We start from the raw sequence: 22126 nt of genomic DNA, 5'->3' as shown, positions 1-22126 counted from the left end.
GAAGACTCCATCTTTCGGTGTGTGGCGGAGCTGAGACACTCCGCTGAGGGCCTCTGCCATTATCAAGCTCTCCTACAATTTTCCAAGGTGTTTCATCAGTCGTCGGCTGCCTTATCTGCTTTTATTTGGTGCGTTCGGGTTTGGGGACTTAACTGGTGACTGAAGCAGAGTCATCAGAGGTTTTCATCCGCTTCACCATGTTTCTGTAGACCCTCGTGAGTCCGTTGTGCTTCAAAGGCCATAAAGGGATCCACGTCTGGTTGTGTCTGCCTCTCCCGCTCCTTTACTCCAGCTATTCTCCAAGTTCCTCTTCTGTGTGGAGTGGCCGGATTCAGCCGCAAACCGATGGCCTGCTTAACTAGCTTTGTTTTTTCTAGAACTCGTTAGACTTTGTTAAGTTTGTAAGTGTGTTTTACTTTTTTTGCATACTTAGCGCCAATCGTGCTTTCAAAGCAGAATGGGATCCAAGGTAAAACTTGCATCAATTGTTCATTTTCATAGATGATATTCATATTCTTAGCAAAAAAAAACAAAAAATTGAAAGATATTAACAAAAAATTATATGAATATGTTGTGGGCTGCGTGGGAAATGGGACCAACAAGTGGGCTCGGATGGATAAAAGAGGTTCACATGAGAAATTGAATATTGCGTTAGTAAAGTTCATTCCCCCTGGTGATTTTGATATGCTTATTTACAAGTTCGGTGTTCAAAAGAAATCAGTTATTATAGGCCATGTTAGTTTACGTGTCGCGCGACCTGCGACTTGCGACTAAGATTACGTTTGTTTACGTGTCGCGCGACCTGCGACTTGCGACCTGCGACTAAACCTGCGACCTGCGACTAAAACTATGTTCGTTTACGTGTCGCGCGACCTGCGATCTGCGACCTGCGACCAGTCGCGCGATCAAAATTTTCTTAATTTTTAGTCGCTGTTTTTTCGGGCAACTTGAATGGAAACCCGCGACTGGTCGCGCGATCAGTCGCGCGACATCAAAACGAACAACAACCTGCGACTTGCGACATACGACCAATCGCAGGTCGCATGTTACGCGACAGCAAAACGAACAACAACCTGCGAACTGCGATCAGTCGCATGTCGCAGGTCGCGCGACACGTAAACGAACATGGCCATAATCATATAACTAGTAGGATTCACTGTTACGGTTTTATTTCTTTCTCACTGATACTTAAATATGTTTCTTTTTAAATCTCACTGAGTGTTACATGCATGGGGAATCTTTTGCAAGCATGAATCATCCATGTATATAAATGCGATAGGCAATGCTTATCTTTATTCCATTCTTCGTATATTTCTTAAGCATCTATGTTCCGTATTATTTTCTTCTACTAGTATGGGAGCATGCGTATGATGTGTGTAAATGGATGGGATCGTAATATAAAAAAATAAAGTGAGCGAAGAGAGATTTGTGAGTTGTGATTACTTATATTTGTCGTTAAACATGAATACAATTAGACATTAAGGGTTTGTGATTTTTGTAAGCTATAACCTGATTTGTGTCCATAAGATATATATACACAAAATTACATAGATGTAAATAGTTCATATATTTTATGATACTGGCCAATAGTCATATGTAGAATAATGAGATGATTAGTTTATATAAAATAAGTTGCCTGTAATTGTCAACTTAAAAATTTAAGCTGCTTATATTATTTAACTAGCGATTTGATTGGTTTTGTTGATTTCTCTTTTTTTGGTCAAACTCCACTTATCATTAACGGTTAAAAAGCTTAAACATAATCTTCAATCTCAAAGAGATTGTTTGCAAACTGAAACAGAGCATTCTTCGAAAGCCTATCGGCTTGTTCGTTACAAACACGAGAGATAAACTTAAAAGAGATAGAGGTGAAAGAGTTTATCAACACGTTAATGTCATGGAGAATCCCTCGGAATGCGATCACAGACTTGTTTTATGTGATCGTATCAATGAGACATTTAGAATCTGAACAACAGATTATCTCTTTGAGACCAGCGGAGACAGCATTCGACAAGCCTTCTTTCATCGCTAACGCTTCTGCTACTAGAGCTGAAGCTATATAGCGTCGAGCATCGGTTCCGTAGAATATTTCATTGCCTGCTGAGTCTGTACAAACCCAACTCAGCCACCTGCAGAGGAAGTTCCATTCCAAGTACCATCAGAGTAAACAAAGCTCACTTTTGTTGGAGCCTGAGGTAGAGTGTTCTGATTGATTTTGTCGATATCACCTGTTTGTGGATGGTAAGAATTATTAGTATGCTTTGTATCACTTCGTACCGCTATAGATTAAAATCTTATTCTAGCTAGTGTTTACAAATTGCGTAAGGTTACAGTTGAATAAATGATTTATAAATTAAGATATTATAGCTACATAAATATTATATTTTAATATATATTCATTGAACAATATCATACTTTATATTATAAGAACGTTCAACCAAAAATATTTGCTATAATTTTTTTTGAACATTAATATATATTTATAATATAAACAAATCATCTGATTTTTTTTAACATTCATTGAACAATATCATATTTTATATTATCCCATCGATTCGCTGGTACATTTGGAAGGCGAAGAACGACGAACTCTTTAATGAAAAAGTCGTATCTCCGATTAACACTCTCCAATACGCATCCTTCGAGTCAGAATGTTGGAGGAAAGCTAGTGAAAATGAGAAAGAAAACGAAGATCACGACGATCCTCCTCCTACTACGGAGGATTTTCCAGTGCTTCCTTGGATACCCTGAATCCCTATGCGTCATGTATCAGTAATGGCAATGTCAATGGTTTAGAGTAGAGTTTTAAGGATCAAATGGGTTCTGAGTACTTTGGGCTGCAGCATGCAGTAGGAGCCTCTCAAATCTGTATACTGAGATGGAAGGTTTACTTTGAGCAATCTCATATATGAGAAACATGAGGATAACCTCGGTACGATTCGAGATAGACTCCTCGGACCTAGTGGACATGACTACTAACCCGATGGAATGGCCTAAATTCGCGATAGAGATTTAGATGTAACATAAATTACATGAGGACTTCGAGGATGTGAGTCTGTCTCATATTCCTCGGGGTAGGAATGGTCGGGCGAACGCACTAGCAAAGGAACCAAGGAACATAGGCTATATTTTCTTCCATATAGATCAGATCTGGTTAGACAAAGATGCTCACTGAAAGATCGGCTCGTCTGCCACCACTTGATCTAGATTAGATGGACAGCTGACAAAAGAAAAAAAATTCTCCATAAAATAAGTATTTTTATAATTATAATAATATTTTAATGTTTTATAATTATATACAATGCATTAGTATTTTTCAGTTATTACTACATCGTTGTAGCTAATAAGATAGTCGACCAGTTCTAAATATTAAACGCACTCATTTCTAACAGTTGACAAAACCACGTGCAATCGCAAACTCATGCAATCACTTTTGCAACCACTGCATTTAAGCCAGTCAGATCCTCACTTTTCAAGAGGAATTGTGTTTTTCATTTATATATTATAATTAGTTGACTTTCTATTTCCATTAAACTTGAAAGAATGGTTATTTATTTTTATCTAATTTTTTATAGATAGTTTGTTTATTTCAATTGATATCTTTTAAAAGATATATTAAAATATTATTTGAATGATTTATATTTTAATGAGTTTTTGAGAAATTACCTAAACTAACATTTTCTCAATACCACTTTTTATGTTTATCTTAATCATATTTAACTTTATTTTTAAATGTGGTAAATAGACATTTATGTCCCTAAAATTAACTATTATAGATTAGAGTTTGGATTTGAGGAAGAGTTATGGAGGATGGAGTTTAGAATTTTTTTTTCAAAAAAAAATAATACATAAAATTAAAAAACAAAAAATTTTGAAAGATAGTTTCAAAAATAATTTTTAGATTTCAAAAAGAAAAATTTGAAAAAAAAAAATTGAATTTTCTGTTTGAAAAATATGAAGAAAAAATAAAAATTTATAAAAAAAAAGTTTGAATTAGAAAACTTATAATTCGATAATTACTAAAAAAAATATTTATTTTTATTTTTTATTACATAAATAACTATTTATATTTATGTATCTATAAAAAATAGTATAAGAGTCTTTTGCCTGTTTAATAAAGAAATTATTTATGAAAATGTTCATTTAGAGCATTCTCTTTATAAATCCAAACGTGAATACCCGGCCCAAGAGTCAATTAAATATATTTTAAAAGTTAATCTTATATATATACTACGTGATTATTACATAAATATTTAGAAAATAATCCAATCACAACAATTATTAAATATTCTCTTTCATTGTTTATAAATTTTAAGTAATTTTATAATTTAAATTTATGATGAACAAATAAAATTGTATTAAATATCATTATGTCTTATGCATGAATATAAATATTTACAATAGTTTATGAATTGTAAATCATTTTAATTTATATTATTAAAAATAATAGTATATTAAATATCATTATGTTCTCTTTTTAGTTAGATATATAATTTCATTTATAATAATTTGGATAAGTTCATATATAGTATGTTAAGCTTTATATAAACTTTTAAATTAAACAACAATTTTAATTAAATTAATAATGAATTATTATATTTGTAGCTTCTTTTAGTTTGGTTCATCCTCTTAGAGTTCTAAGTATATTTTATAAATCTTATAAAATTAGAATATATTGCTTTGAAAATTAGGAAACAAAAATATAATGTTGGAGTTGCATTACTAAACATAATCTATAATATATTTAAAATTCATGTACATTAAATATTATAAAATAACTAAATTCTATTAATCGGTTAATAATTTGTTTAGAATTCTAAAGATATTTTATATTTTATATCTATGAAAATTAATTAAATATTATTTAATAATTTTGCATTTTTCTTAATTAGTTATTTGATTGGAGAGATATGATATTAAATGATCAGTTTATGTTGTTTAAAACTGTTTTTAATTATTCAATAAAAATATAATCATAATAAAAAAATTATTGTAAAAGAGATTTTCTAAATTATTTTATGTTGTCAAATGTTTTAAAAATTATGTTATATATAAACCTATATATTTGAAAAATTATAAATATTTTTTTACATTTTAGGGAAAATATTAAGTAAATTAAATAAAATATAAAGTAAATTAAAATATCTTTATATATACAAAATTCATAAATTCATAAATATTTCGTTTTATTATTCATATGCTTTTCTAAAAAGTAAGTAAATCAAAATTCAAATGTAAAATCAGAAATTTTATTAAAACGTAATAAAATAGTTTTTAGCAGTGATAATTAGATATACTTTTTAATTCATTAAGAATATTCACGTAAATGATTTTTGCGAGAATTAGGGAGTGATTCGTAAGTGTTGTGAATGCTTTCTATATCTCATTTTCTTTCTACAGCCACTTTAGTTTACCAAGTTTTAAACTCGTAATGTAAAGCTACAGCCCTAAAACTAAATATAAAATAAAATGGCTTTGTAAATCAGTTTTTCTAGAACTTTATATTTAGTGCTTTAAAAATTATTTTAATAAAATCTACAGCTAAAATAATAAAATATACAACTACTATTCTAAAGCCGAAAAATAAAAGTCACAACATTTACCAATCATCCCTTTAACCCGAATGCGAGATGTAGGAAACTGAATTTTCAAATAATATAGTAGACATGATATTGATCGATGGAATGTGATAAAAAGGAAAAGGAAATCGTTATCCACATTAACTGTTTGGATTAGCTTAAACCCTTATCGATGGAATGTGATAAAAAGGAAAAGGAAATCGTTATCCACATTAACTATTAGGATTAGCTTAAACCCTTTTAGCTTAAACCCTTCTGAGATTATCTTCACTTCTTTAGTGTTGGGCTTCGTATACATAACAACCAATAACTTGGTAGTTGCGACGTAAAACTTGGTCAGTTAGATATCAATTGTAAATTAACCCAACAATCAATATAATCTAATGGCAATTTGATGAGCTAATATGTCTGCGCGAGGTCATACCCCACACGCCACACCTACTGTCGGCAGCCGCGTAATATGCCAAGTTATTTATGGTATATATAAATAACTCGTTTCATTTTCCACAGATCAAGGGCGAATTTTAAATTAAAGACTGATTGCATTACATATTTCATGAAATATTTAGTATATATTTGTGTACGTTCATATATTGATAGATATTCATTGTCCTTTTGTGCTTCGTGTTTTTGAAGTATTTGTGATAAGTTTTTGGATAAGAACTTACTTAAAAGGTTAGCCCAAATATATAAGTACAACTTTTTGTTTGAAGAGTTTACATAACGATGATTGCTAAGCGAATAAGTTACACACGCTTTCGGAAAAGAGTGAATTAAATTCACAAATGGAACGTGTTCAGTATCTTCAACTTCTGTTGTATAGTTTTATATCCCTATTAATGAACCCTTTATATAGAGACATAAATTAAGAATGCCAAATTTACAAAACAAATCACTAAAATTAAAATAATCTCTGGTGTCTTTTAATAGTTTCTGTTTTATTTGTTTCATCATGTTTAATAAATAACTTATTGATCCTGTTCCCATTGTGGATTCTATGTAACTGGTATTGAATATATATATATATATATATACACATATATATTACATTTATTATTAATTAGATTTGAGTTAAAAGTCTACCAATCTTAACAATCGTGCATAAGAAAGTGCTTATCCGGTCTAGTTTATGATAAATCTTGTTTGCAATACTGATCCAGACTTATTAGTTCTTCTACGAAAACATGCATGTTATGTTATTACTCTTTAGTAGATGTATCAAGTTAACCACAGATTAACATACATACGACTTGTTATGTTTCTTTTTTTCAACCACGTATATGAATAAAAGCTCCAAAATATAGTATATGAATAAAAGCTCCAAAATATAGTATATGAATAAAAGCTCCAAAGTATAGTATAATGAAAATGGTTTACAATTTTATGAATCTGATAGCAGTGACATCGTTGGTTATACAGGAAACTATGTACACTTAGTACATTATAAAAAGCGCACTTGTCTTTTTTTTTGTCAAGAGAATAGTATAACTTATAATGTTACTTGTTATTCAAATTTCAAGCAGCCAAAGAAATAATTTTAAATTCTATCTTTTATGGGAGATAACTTGTTATTCAAATTTCAAGCAGCCAAAGAAATAATTTTAAATTCTATCTCTTATGGGAGATATCTTATCTTTGTTCACGAGCCAATTTTTTTTTGGTCAAACCTTCCATTACTTGCATTAAAATAAATAGTCTTTTACACAAAAGGTGCAATAACAGAAACAACAAGGGCTGCTTTAGCTAGTCTATCAACAGCTTCATTCCTAGTGCGAGGAATAAAGGAAAAAGAGATAGAATCCAACGATCGACTCATCACGCCAATGTCGTGGAGGATGCCTTGGATAGATGTTACAGAGGAGTTTCCTGTAACCATGTCAATGAGACTTTTACAATCTGTGAGACAGAGTAAGTCTTTGAAACCTACATTAATAGCAGCGGAGATGGAGTCTTTCATGGCCAGTGCTTCCGCCACCAAGGCTGATGCAATATACCGGCGATGACCAGAGCCTTGGAGTAGCGTCAGTCCTGTCTGGTTTTTTAAGATCCATCCCGTTCCTCCCCGACCAGTCGCACTCTCCCAAGCTCCATCAGAGAAACATACAGTTTGATTCTTTGTAGGATCATGATTGTTTTGAGCGCGAGGAGGGAGAGGGGATTTTATTGGTGCTGTCGGAGGCTTGAGGGGCTGAGCCAATTGCCATTCACGGCAGTCTTTGATTGCTTTGTTGGTAGTCTCAATCTCAGAGAACCTCTTATCTTCAAACAAAATCTGGTTCCTACTAAGCCATAGGTTCCACAGAATCCAAGGATATAGAGGTTGAGAGAGCCCCGAAGGAGGGAGGTTTACCATTTTTAGACAGTGTTTGAGCAATTTTGTTACAGACAACACTATTGCGGGGCTTGGCTTAAACAGAGCAGGGGCGTGATCCCAAACCTTCATTGCAAAGGGGCAAGTGAGAAAGACATGAAGGACAGTTTCATCATCTCCACATCGCTTACATGTACCATCGGTCTCCAAGCCTCTTTTCTTCAGAGAATCACCCACAGACAGAGCATTGCATTTGATTTTCCACAAAAAATGCCTGAGCTTTGGGGAACACTTTACATTCCAAATGCATTGTTTCCAGCTGAAATCTTCAGGGGATCGGGGGGTGACGTGTAGTTTTGAGAGAGCGTACCCTGATTTAGTAGTGTACTCACCCGACTTCTCGAGTAGCCAAGCTCTCTCATCTTGCATCCCCAGCGCACTAGGAACCAGGAGGTTGATCATGTCTTCGTATTGGGGGAGAAGGGTTCGGACCTAACGGGAGTTCCACTCAGCAGAAAGTGGAGAGATCAGGTCCGAGACTCTTAGACCCTGGAGGTTTTCTGGAGCTGGTCCCATTGGGCAGCGTTGCTCTGTGGTGGACAGCCAGTTATCTTCCCATACCTTTATATTTCGACCATCACCAACGATCCATCCCACTCCTCTCTTAATGATTTCTCTGCCCGCGAGGATTCCTCTCCACCCATGAGAGGCATTTCCTGGTGCTAAGCACTCAAGCAGGTTCTCATATTTGCAGTATTTATTTAGAAGAACTTGGCCGAGGAGAGAGTTTGGGTTGCGGAGAAGGCGCCAAGGTATCTTTGCCAGCAAGGCATCGTTAAAGACCTCTATTTCCCTAACCCCAAGACCTCCTGCGTTCTTTGGGAGTGTGAGGTTATCCCAAGCAACCCAACACATTTTCCGAATGTTTGGTTTGAGATCCCACCAGAATCGAGTGAGAATCGATTGAATTTGTTTGCAAAGGGATTTGGGAAGCTTGAAGCATGTCATGGTATAGGAGGGCATAGCTGAGAGGACCGCTTTCAGAAGTACCATCTTGCCTGCTCCCGAGAGGTAACGGGTCGTCCAGCTATGCGATTTCTGTCTGATTCGATCAACAATGCTTGCAAAAATATCTCGTTTCTTTCATCCAAAGTTTTCGGGGAGCCCCAAGTATTTCCCTATTCCACCTTCATTACTGATATTTAACTCTCTTTTAACTCTTGCTTTTGCTTCTGCTGGCGTTTTTGACGAGAAGGTGATAGATGATTTTCCGAGGTTTATGCACTGGCCAGAGGCCGCTTCATATCTCTTCAGGATCGTGACTAAGGCAGCGCAACTCGTAGGGTTGGTTTTTCCGAAGAACATTGTGTCGTCAGCGAAAAGTAAGTGGTTTATGGCGGGGCAGTTTCTCGCGACTTTGATACCAGGGAGGGAGCCATTCACCAACGCCTTCTGACATAGCCCGGAGAGCACCTCTGTGCACAAGATAAACAAATATGGCGAGAGCGGGTCGCCCTGTCGGAGCCCTCGCGCTGGGATTACTTTTCCTTGTGGACCGCCATTGATGAGGAAGGAATAAGACACTGAAGAAACACACTCCATAATCCAAGAAATCCACACCTCATGGAAGCCTAGGGTATGGAGAACTTCCTTGAGGAAACTCCACTCGATGCGATCATAGGCCTTACTCATGTCAGTCTTGACCGCCATCGAACATCTCTTTTTTGCTCCCGAAATTCTCAAAAAGTGGAGAGTTTCATGTGTAATCAAGACATTGTCCGCAATCGCACGGCCCGGTACAAAGGCTGATTGATATGGGGAGATGAGGTCTTGCAGGAGGGGTTGGAGTCTCTTAGTGAGGATTTTGGCGATGATCTTGTAGTGGGTGTTGCATAACGCAATGGGGCAATAGTCGGAGACCTTTTTTGCACTAAGACTCTTCGGTATAAGGCGCAGGTGAGTCTCGTTCTGTCTGGGGTTAAGACAACTGGTTTCAAAGAAACCTTGGATCTCACGGGAGACATCCTCACCTATTATCTCCCAAAAAGATTGGTAGAAACCGGCTGAGAAGCCATCAGGGCCCAGAGCTTTGTCAGCATGAATAGAAAAGACAACTCTTTTGATCTCTTGATTATCAGGTATGGCAATCAGTGCCAAGTTCATTTCATCAGAGATTTTGCAAGATAGAGCGTCTTGGACTGTCTGTTGGGAAACCTTATTTCCTGAGGTAAATAAGGAGCTGTAGAACTCAGAGAAAGCCATGACGATTTGCTTTTCTTCATAAAATGCTTGGCCCTCCTCTGTTTCTATTACTGAGAACTTGTTACACGCTCTTCTTCCTCTGGTGACCGCGTGGAAGAAGTTTGAATTTCGATCTCCACAACTTAACCACTGAATTCTACTTCTCTGTCTCCAATAGGATTCCTCGTCCTCATATGCCTTCTCGAGAGTTTGAGAAAGCGTTTCAATTCTGATCAGGTCAGGGGTGATGTATGAAAGTGCTTCCTCGAGCAAAACTTGCATGGATATGATCAGTTCTTTACTCGTTGCAGCTTGCTGCTTTGTCCACTCCACAATGTTCCTCCTGACTTCATTTGTTTTCGTGAGGACCGAGTTTGATGGAACAGAGTTCCAAGTCTCCTCAACCAACTGTCTGATCTCTGGCTTTTCTCGGAGTCTTCTATCGAACCTGAAAACTCCTTTTTTCTTTATCAGGTTTTGGTCAAAGTGGGTGAGTAGGGGACGATGATCAGACCCTTCAAATCTTAAATACTCGCTACGTCCAGATGGAAACTGTTCAAACCATGCAAGGTTGGCCATGGCTCTGTCAAGTCGAGATTTGATGTGGTGGATGTATCTAGTTCCTCTCCAAGAGAGGGAGTTTCCAGAGAATTGGAGATCCCATAAACCATTCTTGGAGACAAAGTTACGGAATGCTAGAAAAGATCATTCCCATCTCAATGGTCCACCAACTTTTTCGGAGTTATCTAGGAGGTCATTAAAGTCGCCGGTTAGTAGCCAAGGTGATTCCCTTTGGTCCCCTAGGACTGATAAATCCTCCCAGTATTTCGCTCTGTCACCTTGCTGAGGTGCTCCGTAAATGAAAGAAACAAACACAGTCTTATCATTGATCTGTAGTTTTGTGTCAATAACATTTGCAGAAGAGAACAGAACTTCAAGCTTTATTTCTTTTTTCCAAGACAGTGCAAGTCCGCCACTGAGTCCCACAGGCGGGACAGTGTAGTGGTAAACAAAGTCAGAGCCCTTATAAAGATCAAACACCGCTTCATCTTGTCGTTTTGTCTCCATGAGAAACATAATGTCCGGGGAATTCTTTGATTTAAATTCCTGTAGACGACGAACTGTCAATTTGTTTCCCATTCCTTGACAGTTCCAACTCATACACACTAAGGAAGAGGTTTTGGAGCGGTCCGAAAATCCGCTCCTTTCTTAGATGTAGCCAGTGTAGGGTTGTTTTTAGGGTGTGCCGTTCTAGAGGGGCCTGCTTCATTTTCTGGTTCCGTTCCAGTGGGAGGGAGTAGTCTACGCCTAGCAGAGGCAGTAGTTTGAGCTTTTGTTGTTCTGCGTCTCTTAACACTGATACCATGAAGCGGACTTTTCACTGATCTTTTCCTAGAGGTAGAGGGGGTACTGGATTTCTTCTTTCCTTGTGCCTTAAGGTTTGTCATGTTCCCCAATCCGCTCCTTCGTGGTAGTGGAATGTCTTCTATAATGGTTTCTTCAGAGTCACCCATCGGGCCAAGGCGGAGGGAGACGTGTCTTCTATCCTCACTGAGGGTTCTTATAGGGGATTGGTCCATAGGGGCTTTCCCTGCAGCTCTAGAGTTTGAGGGGTTTGAAGATCCCCCTGAGGAGTGGTGATGTCTCCCATCCTCCTGGTGATGGTCAGTTACGCCTTGAAGTCTGCCTGATACAGTATTAGCCTCCCCATCGAGAAGGAGTGGAATCCTTTCCTTAGATGCAGATAACCGTTCAAGGGCAGACCTGCGTTCGCTTGATCTTTTTTCATTTGATGGGAAGTTACAATCACCAGACCTATGTAGGTCTTCACAAGTTCTAGTACCGGAGGAGTGCATCGGTTCTCTGTTGGGTCTAGGAGAGGGAGTATGTGAGACGTGAGATTGACGTGAGGCAGAGCCTTCTTGTACTGGCCTCCATTCACTTCTTTGAGATACTCCCTGTAAACGGAGGTTTCCTGTTTTCTTAGACCCAGAGCTATCTTTAGGGAGAGACAGTCTGTCTCGAGCCGATGGACGTGGGTTCCCATGACCGTTTGTTTGTAGGTCTGATCGCCTCTCGGTAAAATGTGGGTCACGTCTTGCGCCATAATGGAGACAAAAGTCTCTATCATAACTCCAATTAGGGGCCTGTTCGCTGTCTCTATTGTAGGATGAAGACCGTCCTCTGTGTGGTTGCTCTGGTTCAGCTGAATATCTGTTCTGCTTCCTAGATTCCAGTCTTCTTTTCCCAGCATCAATTCTTTCAAGGGTTTGTCTCTGAGAGATGCCAAGATGCGATGTACGGGATCCATACTGGTTAGATGTAGCACGTTGAGATGGGCATTCTTCTACTTCGTGAGAGAGAGAGAAGCAGGAGAAACAATGTTTTTCCAGTTTTTCATACTGGAGTTCAACCTCTTTAATCTCACCAGACGGTAAGCTTATATCCATCTTCATCTCAAGTGGTTTTAGGCCATTGATAAAGACCCTGATTCTCGCATGATCCACATCTTTGCCGTCTATGGGTCCAAGAGCTTCACCGATAGTCGTAATGGTCTTTTCGTCCCAGTAATGTAGGGGTATACCGTGGATAGTAATCCAAAAGGGAATGAGAGCCGGGAAGTAGTCGGAGACTATTGGCTCCCATCTCTGCAGGATAATCATCCAACGCTTGAAGTGGTAAGGAGCTCCTGTGAGAATCGACTGGAGATCTTTTTCCGAGTCAAACTTAAACTGGAATAGATAAGGTCCTAGGTCTCTTCCTGAGATGGTTCCCGTGACCTTCCAGTGTTGAAGGAAAAAGTCTACTAGAGCCTTAGTTTTTTGAACCGAGGGATTAGTAACCCTTCCGATGAGGGTGAACCTGCGTTCTTCTATGAGGGCATTTGTATTTGTTGCCGGAATCTTCACCGGAGGTCGCTTGTGGGGACGTCGGGGGTCGACGGTCCATTTTTCTTTATCTGACCGTGAGAGTCGGTAAGTCATGGCGGGAGGGTACAAGTAGTTGAAAACTTTTGAAAGTAGTTACTGGAGAGCGCGTCGACACTAATGGGACCACAGTGAGTGGTAAGAGTAACCTTAGTGATAAGGTAGATCAACTGTAGAAGACAGTAAGAAGTAAATTTGTCTTCAAACACCAACCAACAGAGCGGTTAGGTTTAAAGAGAAATAAATGCTGCAATTTATAATTCAGATCTGCATCATTATCTCCTTTTTCATGAGAAACTAAACCGATGAGATGGTAGATCCGGTGAAGTAGCAACTCCTGAGGTCGGAATAGGTCCGCCGGAAAAATTTGCTACGGTGGTTGATTAAAGGAGGCGGAGGTTCGACGGTTTCAAAAGGAGGAGCAAAGATAAAGTCAACTTCAAAACAGTGCCCTCGTGTCTCGTGCAAGGGAGCATTTACACTAGAGACAATATTTCTTAACTTTTTTACTTAAACTTTGTTCACGAGCCAATTAATTTCATATTTATTTGTATAAGAGAAAGAGAGAGGGATAGACGTGGAGAAATGGAAAATTTATGCCACGTCAATCTCACGCATTTGCATCCCATTTATACGTTTTTAATTAGCCAAATGCCAACTTTTCTCTTCAAAGTTGCTCAGTGTTCACGCGTGAGAATTAAGTCGATATAATAAAAGGTTTGCACGTCTACTTGATTACTACACTCTCCGTTTCAAATTATATGATGTTTTAGAAGATTTATGTTGTTTTAAAATATAAAATATTTTAAAATTTGAAAGTTAATATTAACTTTATTGAAAACTGTTCAACCAATTAAATTTTATACTCTTTTACTAATTGGTTGAATAATTTTAAAATTATATCTTTAAAAGTGATTGTTTAAAATAAAGTAATTTTTTTTAGGGAAATCTGTTTTTTTAGAGCAAAAAAATAGTAACTATGTCCCTTTAGACTAATTTATACTATTTTATGTCTTATTAGACTAATTTTTTCCAAAATGACAGTAATGCCCTTGAAATTGTAATTTTTTTAAAAAGATATATATTGAGTTCGACAAGGGGGATCGATCGATCCCACTTTACAAGTTATAGTGGATCGATCGATCCCGATCATTATTCAGAACAAAAAAAACGCGAAATATATACTGATCGACCTGGTCCATTTCACTCGATCGGCAAATGTCGATTTACACAGATCAACCGATCTGTAAGAATAGATCGATCGATCCCGTGCCGAGGAAAGAATCCCAAATCGATTTTTTTGGTTTTGTATGATTATATCCGGATTGATTCCCACTTGATTTGAACCGACCAAGCATGATTTCAACTCTTTAAACTCGATTTCTCTGGGATGAAAATGAATATTCTCAAATATTCTCAAATATTTGAATTTCTAAAAATAAGAATTTGAATTTCTAAAAATAGGACACGCCTCTTCAAGAATGTTCCATCGACAACAACCAGTAGCACCCCTTTGAATTTGAATTTCTAAAAATATGATATTTTTCTCTGGGATGAAAGTGAATATTCTCAAATCGATTTGTCGCTTTTTTTTGTTCCTTTTTAGTTTTTTTTTTTTAAAAAAATCGATTTTTTAAAAAAAATATAAAAGTGAATATTCTCAAATATTTTGTTTCCATATTTTTAGGAACTGATTTCTTATCCGTAGAATACAACTAATATGTAGAAATCAATTTCTACAGTTTTTTAGAATTATAGTAATGTTTAGAATTTGATTTCTACATGTTTTAGATTTATAGTAAATCTGTAGAAGTCGGTTTCTACATGTTTTAGAATTAGATTAATGTGTAGATTTTGATTTCTAAGAATTTTAGAATGGTAAGTTAAGCGCGGAATGTGTATTCTATATATTTGTAGAATACTCCTATTTACGTAGATCACGTATTCTAAACATTGTAGATTCAATGAAAAAAATAGATTTCGTTTTCTACTTCGTAGAATGTCATTTCTATTTTTTTTAGAACATAATCTGAAATTTATAATTTTAACTTTTTTATAACTGAAAAATATACCATTAAGTTCATATAGGTATTTTAACAAATGTTACTATTTTTCCAATTTTTTTTTGTTTGTAAAACTATTTATTAAAATTATTTTCATAAATATTAAAGGGTATTATAGGAAAATATAATACAAAATATAGATTAGTCTAAAGAGACATAGTTACTATTTTTTGTTCTAAAAAAAAGTTTTCCTTTTTTTTTAATCCTTGTGCATTTAGCCAAAACATAATATATTATTAAATGAAGAGAGTACTAGTTTTTAGATCTTAATTACCGCATAATGTCAGGTTATCAAATCCGTCGCGTGCAAATGGATTTTCGTGTAATTTTTGTGAAAGAAATGTACATTGCCGGTTAGAATATTTGTAGTAGCTGCTGGGAATTTTTTTTTATGTAAGGACAAATATAGATAAGTATAGTAGGAGTGTTACAACACCTTTAATGGAGGTTCTGTCCATGGGAGTTCTGAACTTGCCATATATATATAAGTTCTGAACTTGCCATATATATATATATATATATATGTAGTTGTGGAGTCTATTATTTTGTGGAGAACCCCTCTTAAAATCTTTTAAAACTTGATTTTAGGAGAGGTTTTCCACAAAATACTGGACTCCACTTGATTTTAAAAGGGGTTCTCCACAAAATAATGATCTCCACAACTACGTACATATATATAATATATACATATATATATATACAACAAGTTTAGAATTCCAATGGATAGAACTCCTTCCATAGGAGGTCCTCAAATATAACATTGACATAAAACACGTGATCATTTAATTAATTAATACGCGATAAACCTAAAAGCGCCTAACAAGGCTATTTTGTCAGAATTCAGCATCAGCTGATTAGGTAATTATTAACTTTACATTATCATATTAAAAATTACCAAGTCACGGATTTTGCTAGATTCTGCAAGATTTATAGCAGCGGAAAGAAAAGTATGGGCCACTTGTGGACTGGATAACATACAAAATCAAATAAAATCAAGTCATATAAAAAAGTGTTTAAAGAATAAGTTTTTTCAGATACTTCATAACTAGAAGCACTAAAATGGGCGATGCAAAGCATGCTACAATATTCGACATGCCAGAGCTTTGGAACGGACTGTAAGGATTTGATTGTCGTGATTAAGGAGCCACGAGCTTGGCCGTGTTTTGCGACATAATTGGAGAGGATAGAGACTCTGCAGATATGCTTTCCAGACTTCAAGATTATTCATATCCCACGAGAGCAAAATCAGACTTTTAATTTTTTAGCTAGGACGACAAGATCGTTCCATAGAAAGTTTCATTTTGTTGGTTGTTTTATTCCGGTCTGGTTACTTAGACCACTTCAAATTTGAGTAATAGAATAGTTTTTTGTTGTAAAAAAAAAAGACTAATTAAGTCCAAGAACTCGCTATAAGACCATATTTATTGCAGTCTCTTAGGAAAGGATCTTAGTATAATTAGGAATTAGAAAAAAAAGAAAAAAAAACAGCTTTTAACTAAGAGATGTTAAGAGACGTCTCTTAAATAAGGCACATAAAGAACGTCTCTTAGTGTTTTTACACTATTTTACTTAATTTTATTAATTAAATATTTATTAAGAACTTAACTAGGGTCTTTCCCATTAAACATGCTCTGAGTTACACATGTTTCTTTTACTCCAAGTTGCTTTTGTTATTGGTCAAGACCAACCATGGGACCAACCACCCATACATAATTGCATACATATCTCTTCATCTTGCTATTGGTTGAGAAGCTGATAGGGCACACTTTTTTTTTTGGTAAAATGTGCCCTAAACACTAACACTCCTACTATTGGTCGAAAAGCTGATAGGGCACATTATCATCAGATTAAAACTCATTAGTTTTTTTTTTGACAAAGACATTAGTTGTTATGATATGTTTAGTAAGCTTTATAAACACATTTTACTTAGTTGGTAACAAAAACTTACATAACATGAACTGATACATTGGAGAAACTACAAAATAGTTAGCTATACCAAAGTTATTCGAACCAACCATCATGAGAAATATCTCAACAAAAAATTTTAATCTGCAACTACAATTTTTAAGTAAAATTTCAGATAATTGTTTTTGAAATTTAGTAGAAACCGAATACAGAAAAATTACGTAAGGTCATGCACATTCACTTACTAATTTGGATGTTAAGAATTTTCAACATATATATATATATTAGTATTTCAGACTTTTTTACACCAATTTTCTTTCCTTAGCCATATAGCTGCTCCCATGCCACAAAGAACAATGCTGGTAAATATAAACTAATATTTAACGATATTTCTAATCCATAATACAATTCTAATGTAAAAAATATGCCATTTTAATGTAGATTTAGCACTATTTATTTTTCATGATACTAAATTTTATACCAAACTGTAGTTTTGATTTTTATATTATTAATTCAAAAAAAATTATGATTACTTAATATATATAATAAAAATTACTATGTAATTATATTGCATAAAAATATAGTACATAAAAATATTTGTTTTTAAATAAATACTTACTAGTTTAGCATATATATGTTAACAATTTCTTTGTAACATACTAAGAAACATTAAATAAAAATTCAAACAATATATATTACTCTTTTTTTTCAAAAAAAAAATATATATATTACTCTTCCTTTAGATATTTATTTACGGAATTTTCTCTGTTGTAAACGAGCTCAGCGAAAACCCGTGCTCCCACTATACAAAAATGTCATAATCATAAATAATTGCAGAGACTTTTGGTTATCTATTTATATTCATTCTACCAATAAACAATGACGAACGCAGTGACGTCACCACAATGTCAACTAAGTCAATAAATACAGTAGGTGTTTACATATTTACTAAATAAGTATACAACTTTCTATGTACGTAACTCAAATGGACCGACATGTTTTAACTTAATTTTTGGTAAAAAGGTATTTTTAGCTTCTTAAGAAATCACAGTGTGTTACACCATTGACGCTAATACACTCAAAGGCATCGTTTACAATGCTACTATATATTTTGAATTTCATTATATATTTAGAAAATGAAAAGTAGAAATGACACTTATATTTTTTTGGTCCTAAATGACAATTTATATATTTTAGATAATATGGATGGATATTAGATCGTTAAACTTTTGATACAATATCGACAGACTTGATGTTACAAAGAAATTCGAATTTAAATCTTCACACTTAGCATCATAGACCAGCCTCAATAGACTACAATCTCTATATAACTCGTAAGTTAATAACCTTCACAGTCAGCATCATTCATAGACCAGCCTCAATAGACTACAATCTCTATATAACTCCTAAGCTAATAAACTTAGCATGATCTTATGAGTAGTCACCCTATAAGAGCTGGTGCAGAATGTGGAAGAAAAAGAAAAAATAAATTTGCAGGACACAATAAAGTATATTAGGGCCTAAACAATGGGCTAAGCTACTTGTTGGTGTAAATGGGTCAGATAATACTTTATATCCTTAAGCCCAATATTGTCAATTCTGATACGAGTACATATTAACCTAATCTGTAAACCCCGGTCCAACATACATCTTATAGACGCTTTTGTTCTTCCCCTATAAACTTATTGTTCTTCTTGCTTCTTATAGACGTTTTGACCAAGCCTAAAACACCACGAACTAATATAGATTTTAAATTTCAAACACAAAATATTAAAATGTGGTCAATTACTATATAACCGAAATTAATTTTTGGTTTAGTTGCTGATGTGTTATTTACGTGGACGTCATGTAGAAAATTGGTTTGACTCGATTTAACATCTTCATTTAAAAAAGATCCAACGAAACAAAACTACATCGTTTTGATCTATTTTCAAAAAATGATATTGTCATCAAGGAGTATCAAACCTTAGCCTTGTTCAACATTGAAACATCATTCAACCACTACACTGCCTTCAACTATTAACTATCGCTACAATAAACATTTATATTAAATACTTTAGACAAACAAACACATAATTTTCAACTCATCTTCTTCGTCATCAATCCTAAGAGAAACCAGTGCTTGAATCCACAAAGCCACGGCCTTTACACTATCCATCGCATTTCATCACACACGAAATTGACAATTTACTCTTGCAGAGAATTCTTTAATGGACATTCCATTCAAACTCAATAAATTAACACCAACGAAGGACCAACAAAACTAAAATTAAAACCAACCCGTTGTGAATCTGGAGGAAGAAGTACTGTGGAGATCAATCGGCAGAGTGACATAGTTGAATTCCGAGAAACGCATATCGAGAAGCCTAGTGATGACGATAAACAGCGCTTTGGTGAGTTTGCTTGTCAGAACTATTTAGTCTAAGTATTATAGTAGTGGAACATTATTGTTGAAATTGTAATTAGTCTAGTGATTGAGTGTATCAGTGAAGAACTCAATATCTTGGGTTCAATCCCCCTCGGAAACTTATTTTATTTTTCTAAAAGTATCAAAACGACATTGTTTTGTTTTTTTGATTTAAAAATAACAGAATTAGACAGATGTCAAACAGAATCATACCAATTTTCTACATGGCGTCCACGTAAGCACCACATCAGCAACTAAACCAAGATTAATTCCGGTTATGTAGTAATTGACTACATTTTAATAGTATTTGTATGAAATTTAAAATTTACACTAGTTTGTGGTGTTTTAAGCTTGATTAAAACATTCGTATATGAAAAAGAAGAAGCAGTAAGTTTATAAGGGAATTGACCGTTTTTCCTTTGTTCTTGTAACTTCTGAATTTTGTGTGTTCTTATATAAAGAATATTCCATATACATATCTATATATATATATAAAGATGTTGGTGATCCTCCTGTGATGCCACGTGGAAAGTCGTTTGCTACAGACACGACACGTGTCCCGCTTCATTAACACGCGCCGTATCACTTAATCGTATCAGTCATGGGTTATAATACTTCGTGCTGGGCTTGAGACTTTAAAGACCCAAAATCAACATTATGACATACCATGCATACCACTTTAACTTATATTGTAAAAGAGATATTTTCCCATATATACATACCGCTACATACTAAATTTATGTAGAATCAATATAAAGCTTATTATAAATAAACGACACATCATACATAACGATACATATTATGTTAGTGTAATTATTCAGTAAATAAAAAATTCGATTATCTTTATTCATATTGAAAATATCGTGAACGTTCAAATATTTCGATTTTTTACTTAGATTTCCATTTACCAAGATACATATACGAATTTCTAATAGTAAGAATACGTAAAACCATAAAAAAACTGGAATTAACAAGAAAACCATGATTCGATATACGTTAGGTGTAAGATATTGGTTTTCCCACTAACACTGATTCGTTAAGAAGTAACTCTACTGTTACGTTGTGTATTAATCATAACATAAATATACATAGTAAATCATCAGTATATATATATGTATATATATACGTTCTGATAATTATAAATTGACTTATGGTTTTAAAAAACTTACTTTTCTTATCTCCACGATAATAAATAAATTATGTATTCCTATTAAAAAAAAAATCAATCATAGCATTAATACTTCTGAAGTCAAACGAAAACTAAGAATAAAAAGAATCTATATGAAATCAGGGCATATATATTATAGGCTACAAATGAAGTTTCTATAACTGCTAAGTACTACTTTCGCCATCCATCTCAAAAAAAAATAAAAAATAATAATAATAATTAAAGATAATTAGCTCACACACTAACGTATAAAAGCATGATCAATACACTCTTAAATTCACCATTAACAATTATAATGACAATAAACACCCAGTATATCAAAAGGCATGAACAACTCTATTAATATCTTGATGCATGCCATCACTATATAAATCAACTTCCATTTGCTAATATCATCATCCATACACAAAACAAAACAACAATCATGTCTAAGCATATGATTATCCAAAATCGCAAACCTAAAAAATCAGAGAGACACACCCCTCTCCTGTCAAGGTTGAGCCGTGCAAGAGAGTACACCATTGCCGACGTCCGCCGATGTATTCGTTCCTAGCCATACGAGGTTACAGATAAGGAGTGCAGAAACATCTTCAGACATGCGCGTTTGAGGGGCCTCGCCAACCATCCACTGCGAACTCTATGTTCTTACAAAGATGAGATGAAGTTTTGCCTTAGGTATGGCAATCGTGAGGCACATTACATAGAAGGAGTAAAGCATCTCTTTGCTTTACATGATCGTACCAAAGGAATGAGGCACCTCAAGATCACAGCAACAAAAAACTATAAGAGAGGTAAGTATTTGTACGCAATACTTAAGCTACTCGCAGGTGACCATGTTGAAGGGATGAATCTTCTAGACGTTCATAAATGGAGAAGCAACACATATGTGGTTGATAAGCTGTGGAATCAAGTTAAGAGGTCGTTGCATGAAGTTCCAATCATAAAGAACAGCTTCTATGGCACGAACATGATTCTTATAATGCCACCAAGAGCTTGCGAACTCAACAAACTCGAGAACAGATGCAATAAGTGCTTCTATTATAAAGAGATGGCGAGGTTTATGGAGTTAGTGTACCGTGGCTAACAACTTTCCTAAATTTACCCTTTTTTAGTATTTCCATTTCAATGCATGTTTCAATTACTGCTGTTTTTTTTTTCCTGCATTGTATGCATTGTTTCATGTTTACTATAAAGAAATTCTGGTAGTTGCTAATTCCATATCTATTAAACTATATTTAAATTCTGTTTTACATATGCACATTTAATTATTCATATTAAAATGCTATATTAGACGTAGCGGCCATTACATAATTACATAATTATCTAGAACTCAATAACTTGTGGCACAAGTAAACAATTCTGCCATTTGGGCTACTTATAATCCATAGTAATAAAAGGCCGACTCTTGGGCTTAGAATATTAACAATATATTTACCGTTCGAACGTATACGGAAGTTATAGTTTCGTAATGTATACTAATCCCCTCAGGATCGTTACACAAAAATGCAAGTTCAGAAAGTATATA

General features: G+C 34.8%; 1 protein-coding gene across 1 annotated transcript; it reads right to left on the bottom strand.

The window, feature by feature from the left end:
* Positions 1-8382: 8382 nt before the first annotated feature.
* LOC125590608 (uncharacterized mitochondrial protein AtMg00310-like) lies at positions 8383-8943 on the bottom strand. The gene has a single exon (XM_048764232.1). The coding sequence runs from the start codon at positions 8941-8943 to the stop codon at positions 8383-8385; it is 561 nt and encodes a 186-aa protein (XP_048620189.1).
* Positions 8944-22126: the final 13183 nt, after the last annotated feature.

The sequence above is a fragment of the Brassica napus genome, chromosome C7, assembly GCF_020379485.1.
Source record: "Brassica napus cultivar Da-Ae chromosome C7, Da-Ae, whole genome shotgun sequence".
Lineage (NCBI taxonomy): Eukaryota > Viridiplantae > Streptophyta > Magnoliopsida > Brassicales > Brassicaceae > Brassica > Brassica napus.
Note: the sequence above shows the minus strand (reverse complement) of the source record. Positions and strands in the feature narration are given on the sequence as shown.

Coding starts and splice junctions, on each gene's coding strand:
- LOC125590608 (XM_048764232.1), bottom strand. CDS start 8,943: ATGGTACTTCTGAAAGCGGTCCTCTCAGCTATGCCCTCCTATACCATG.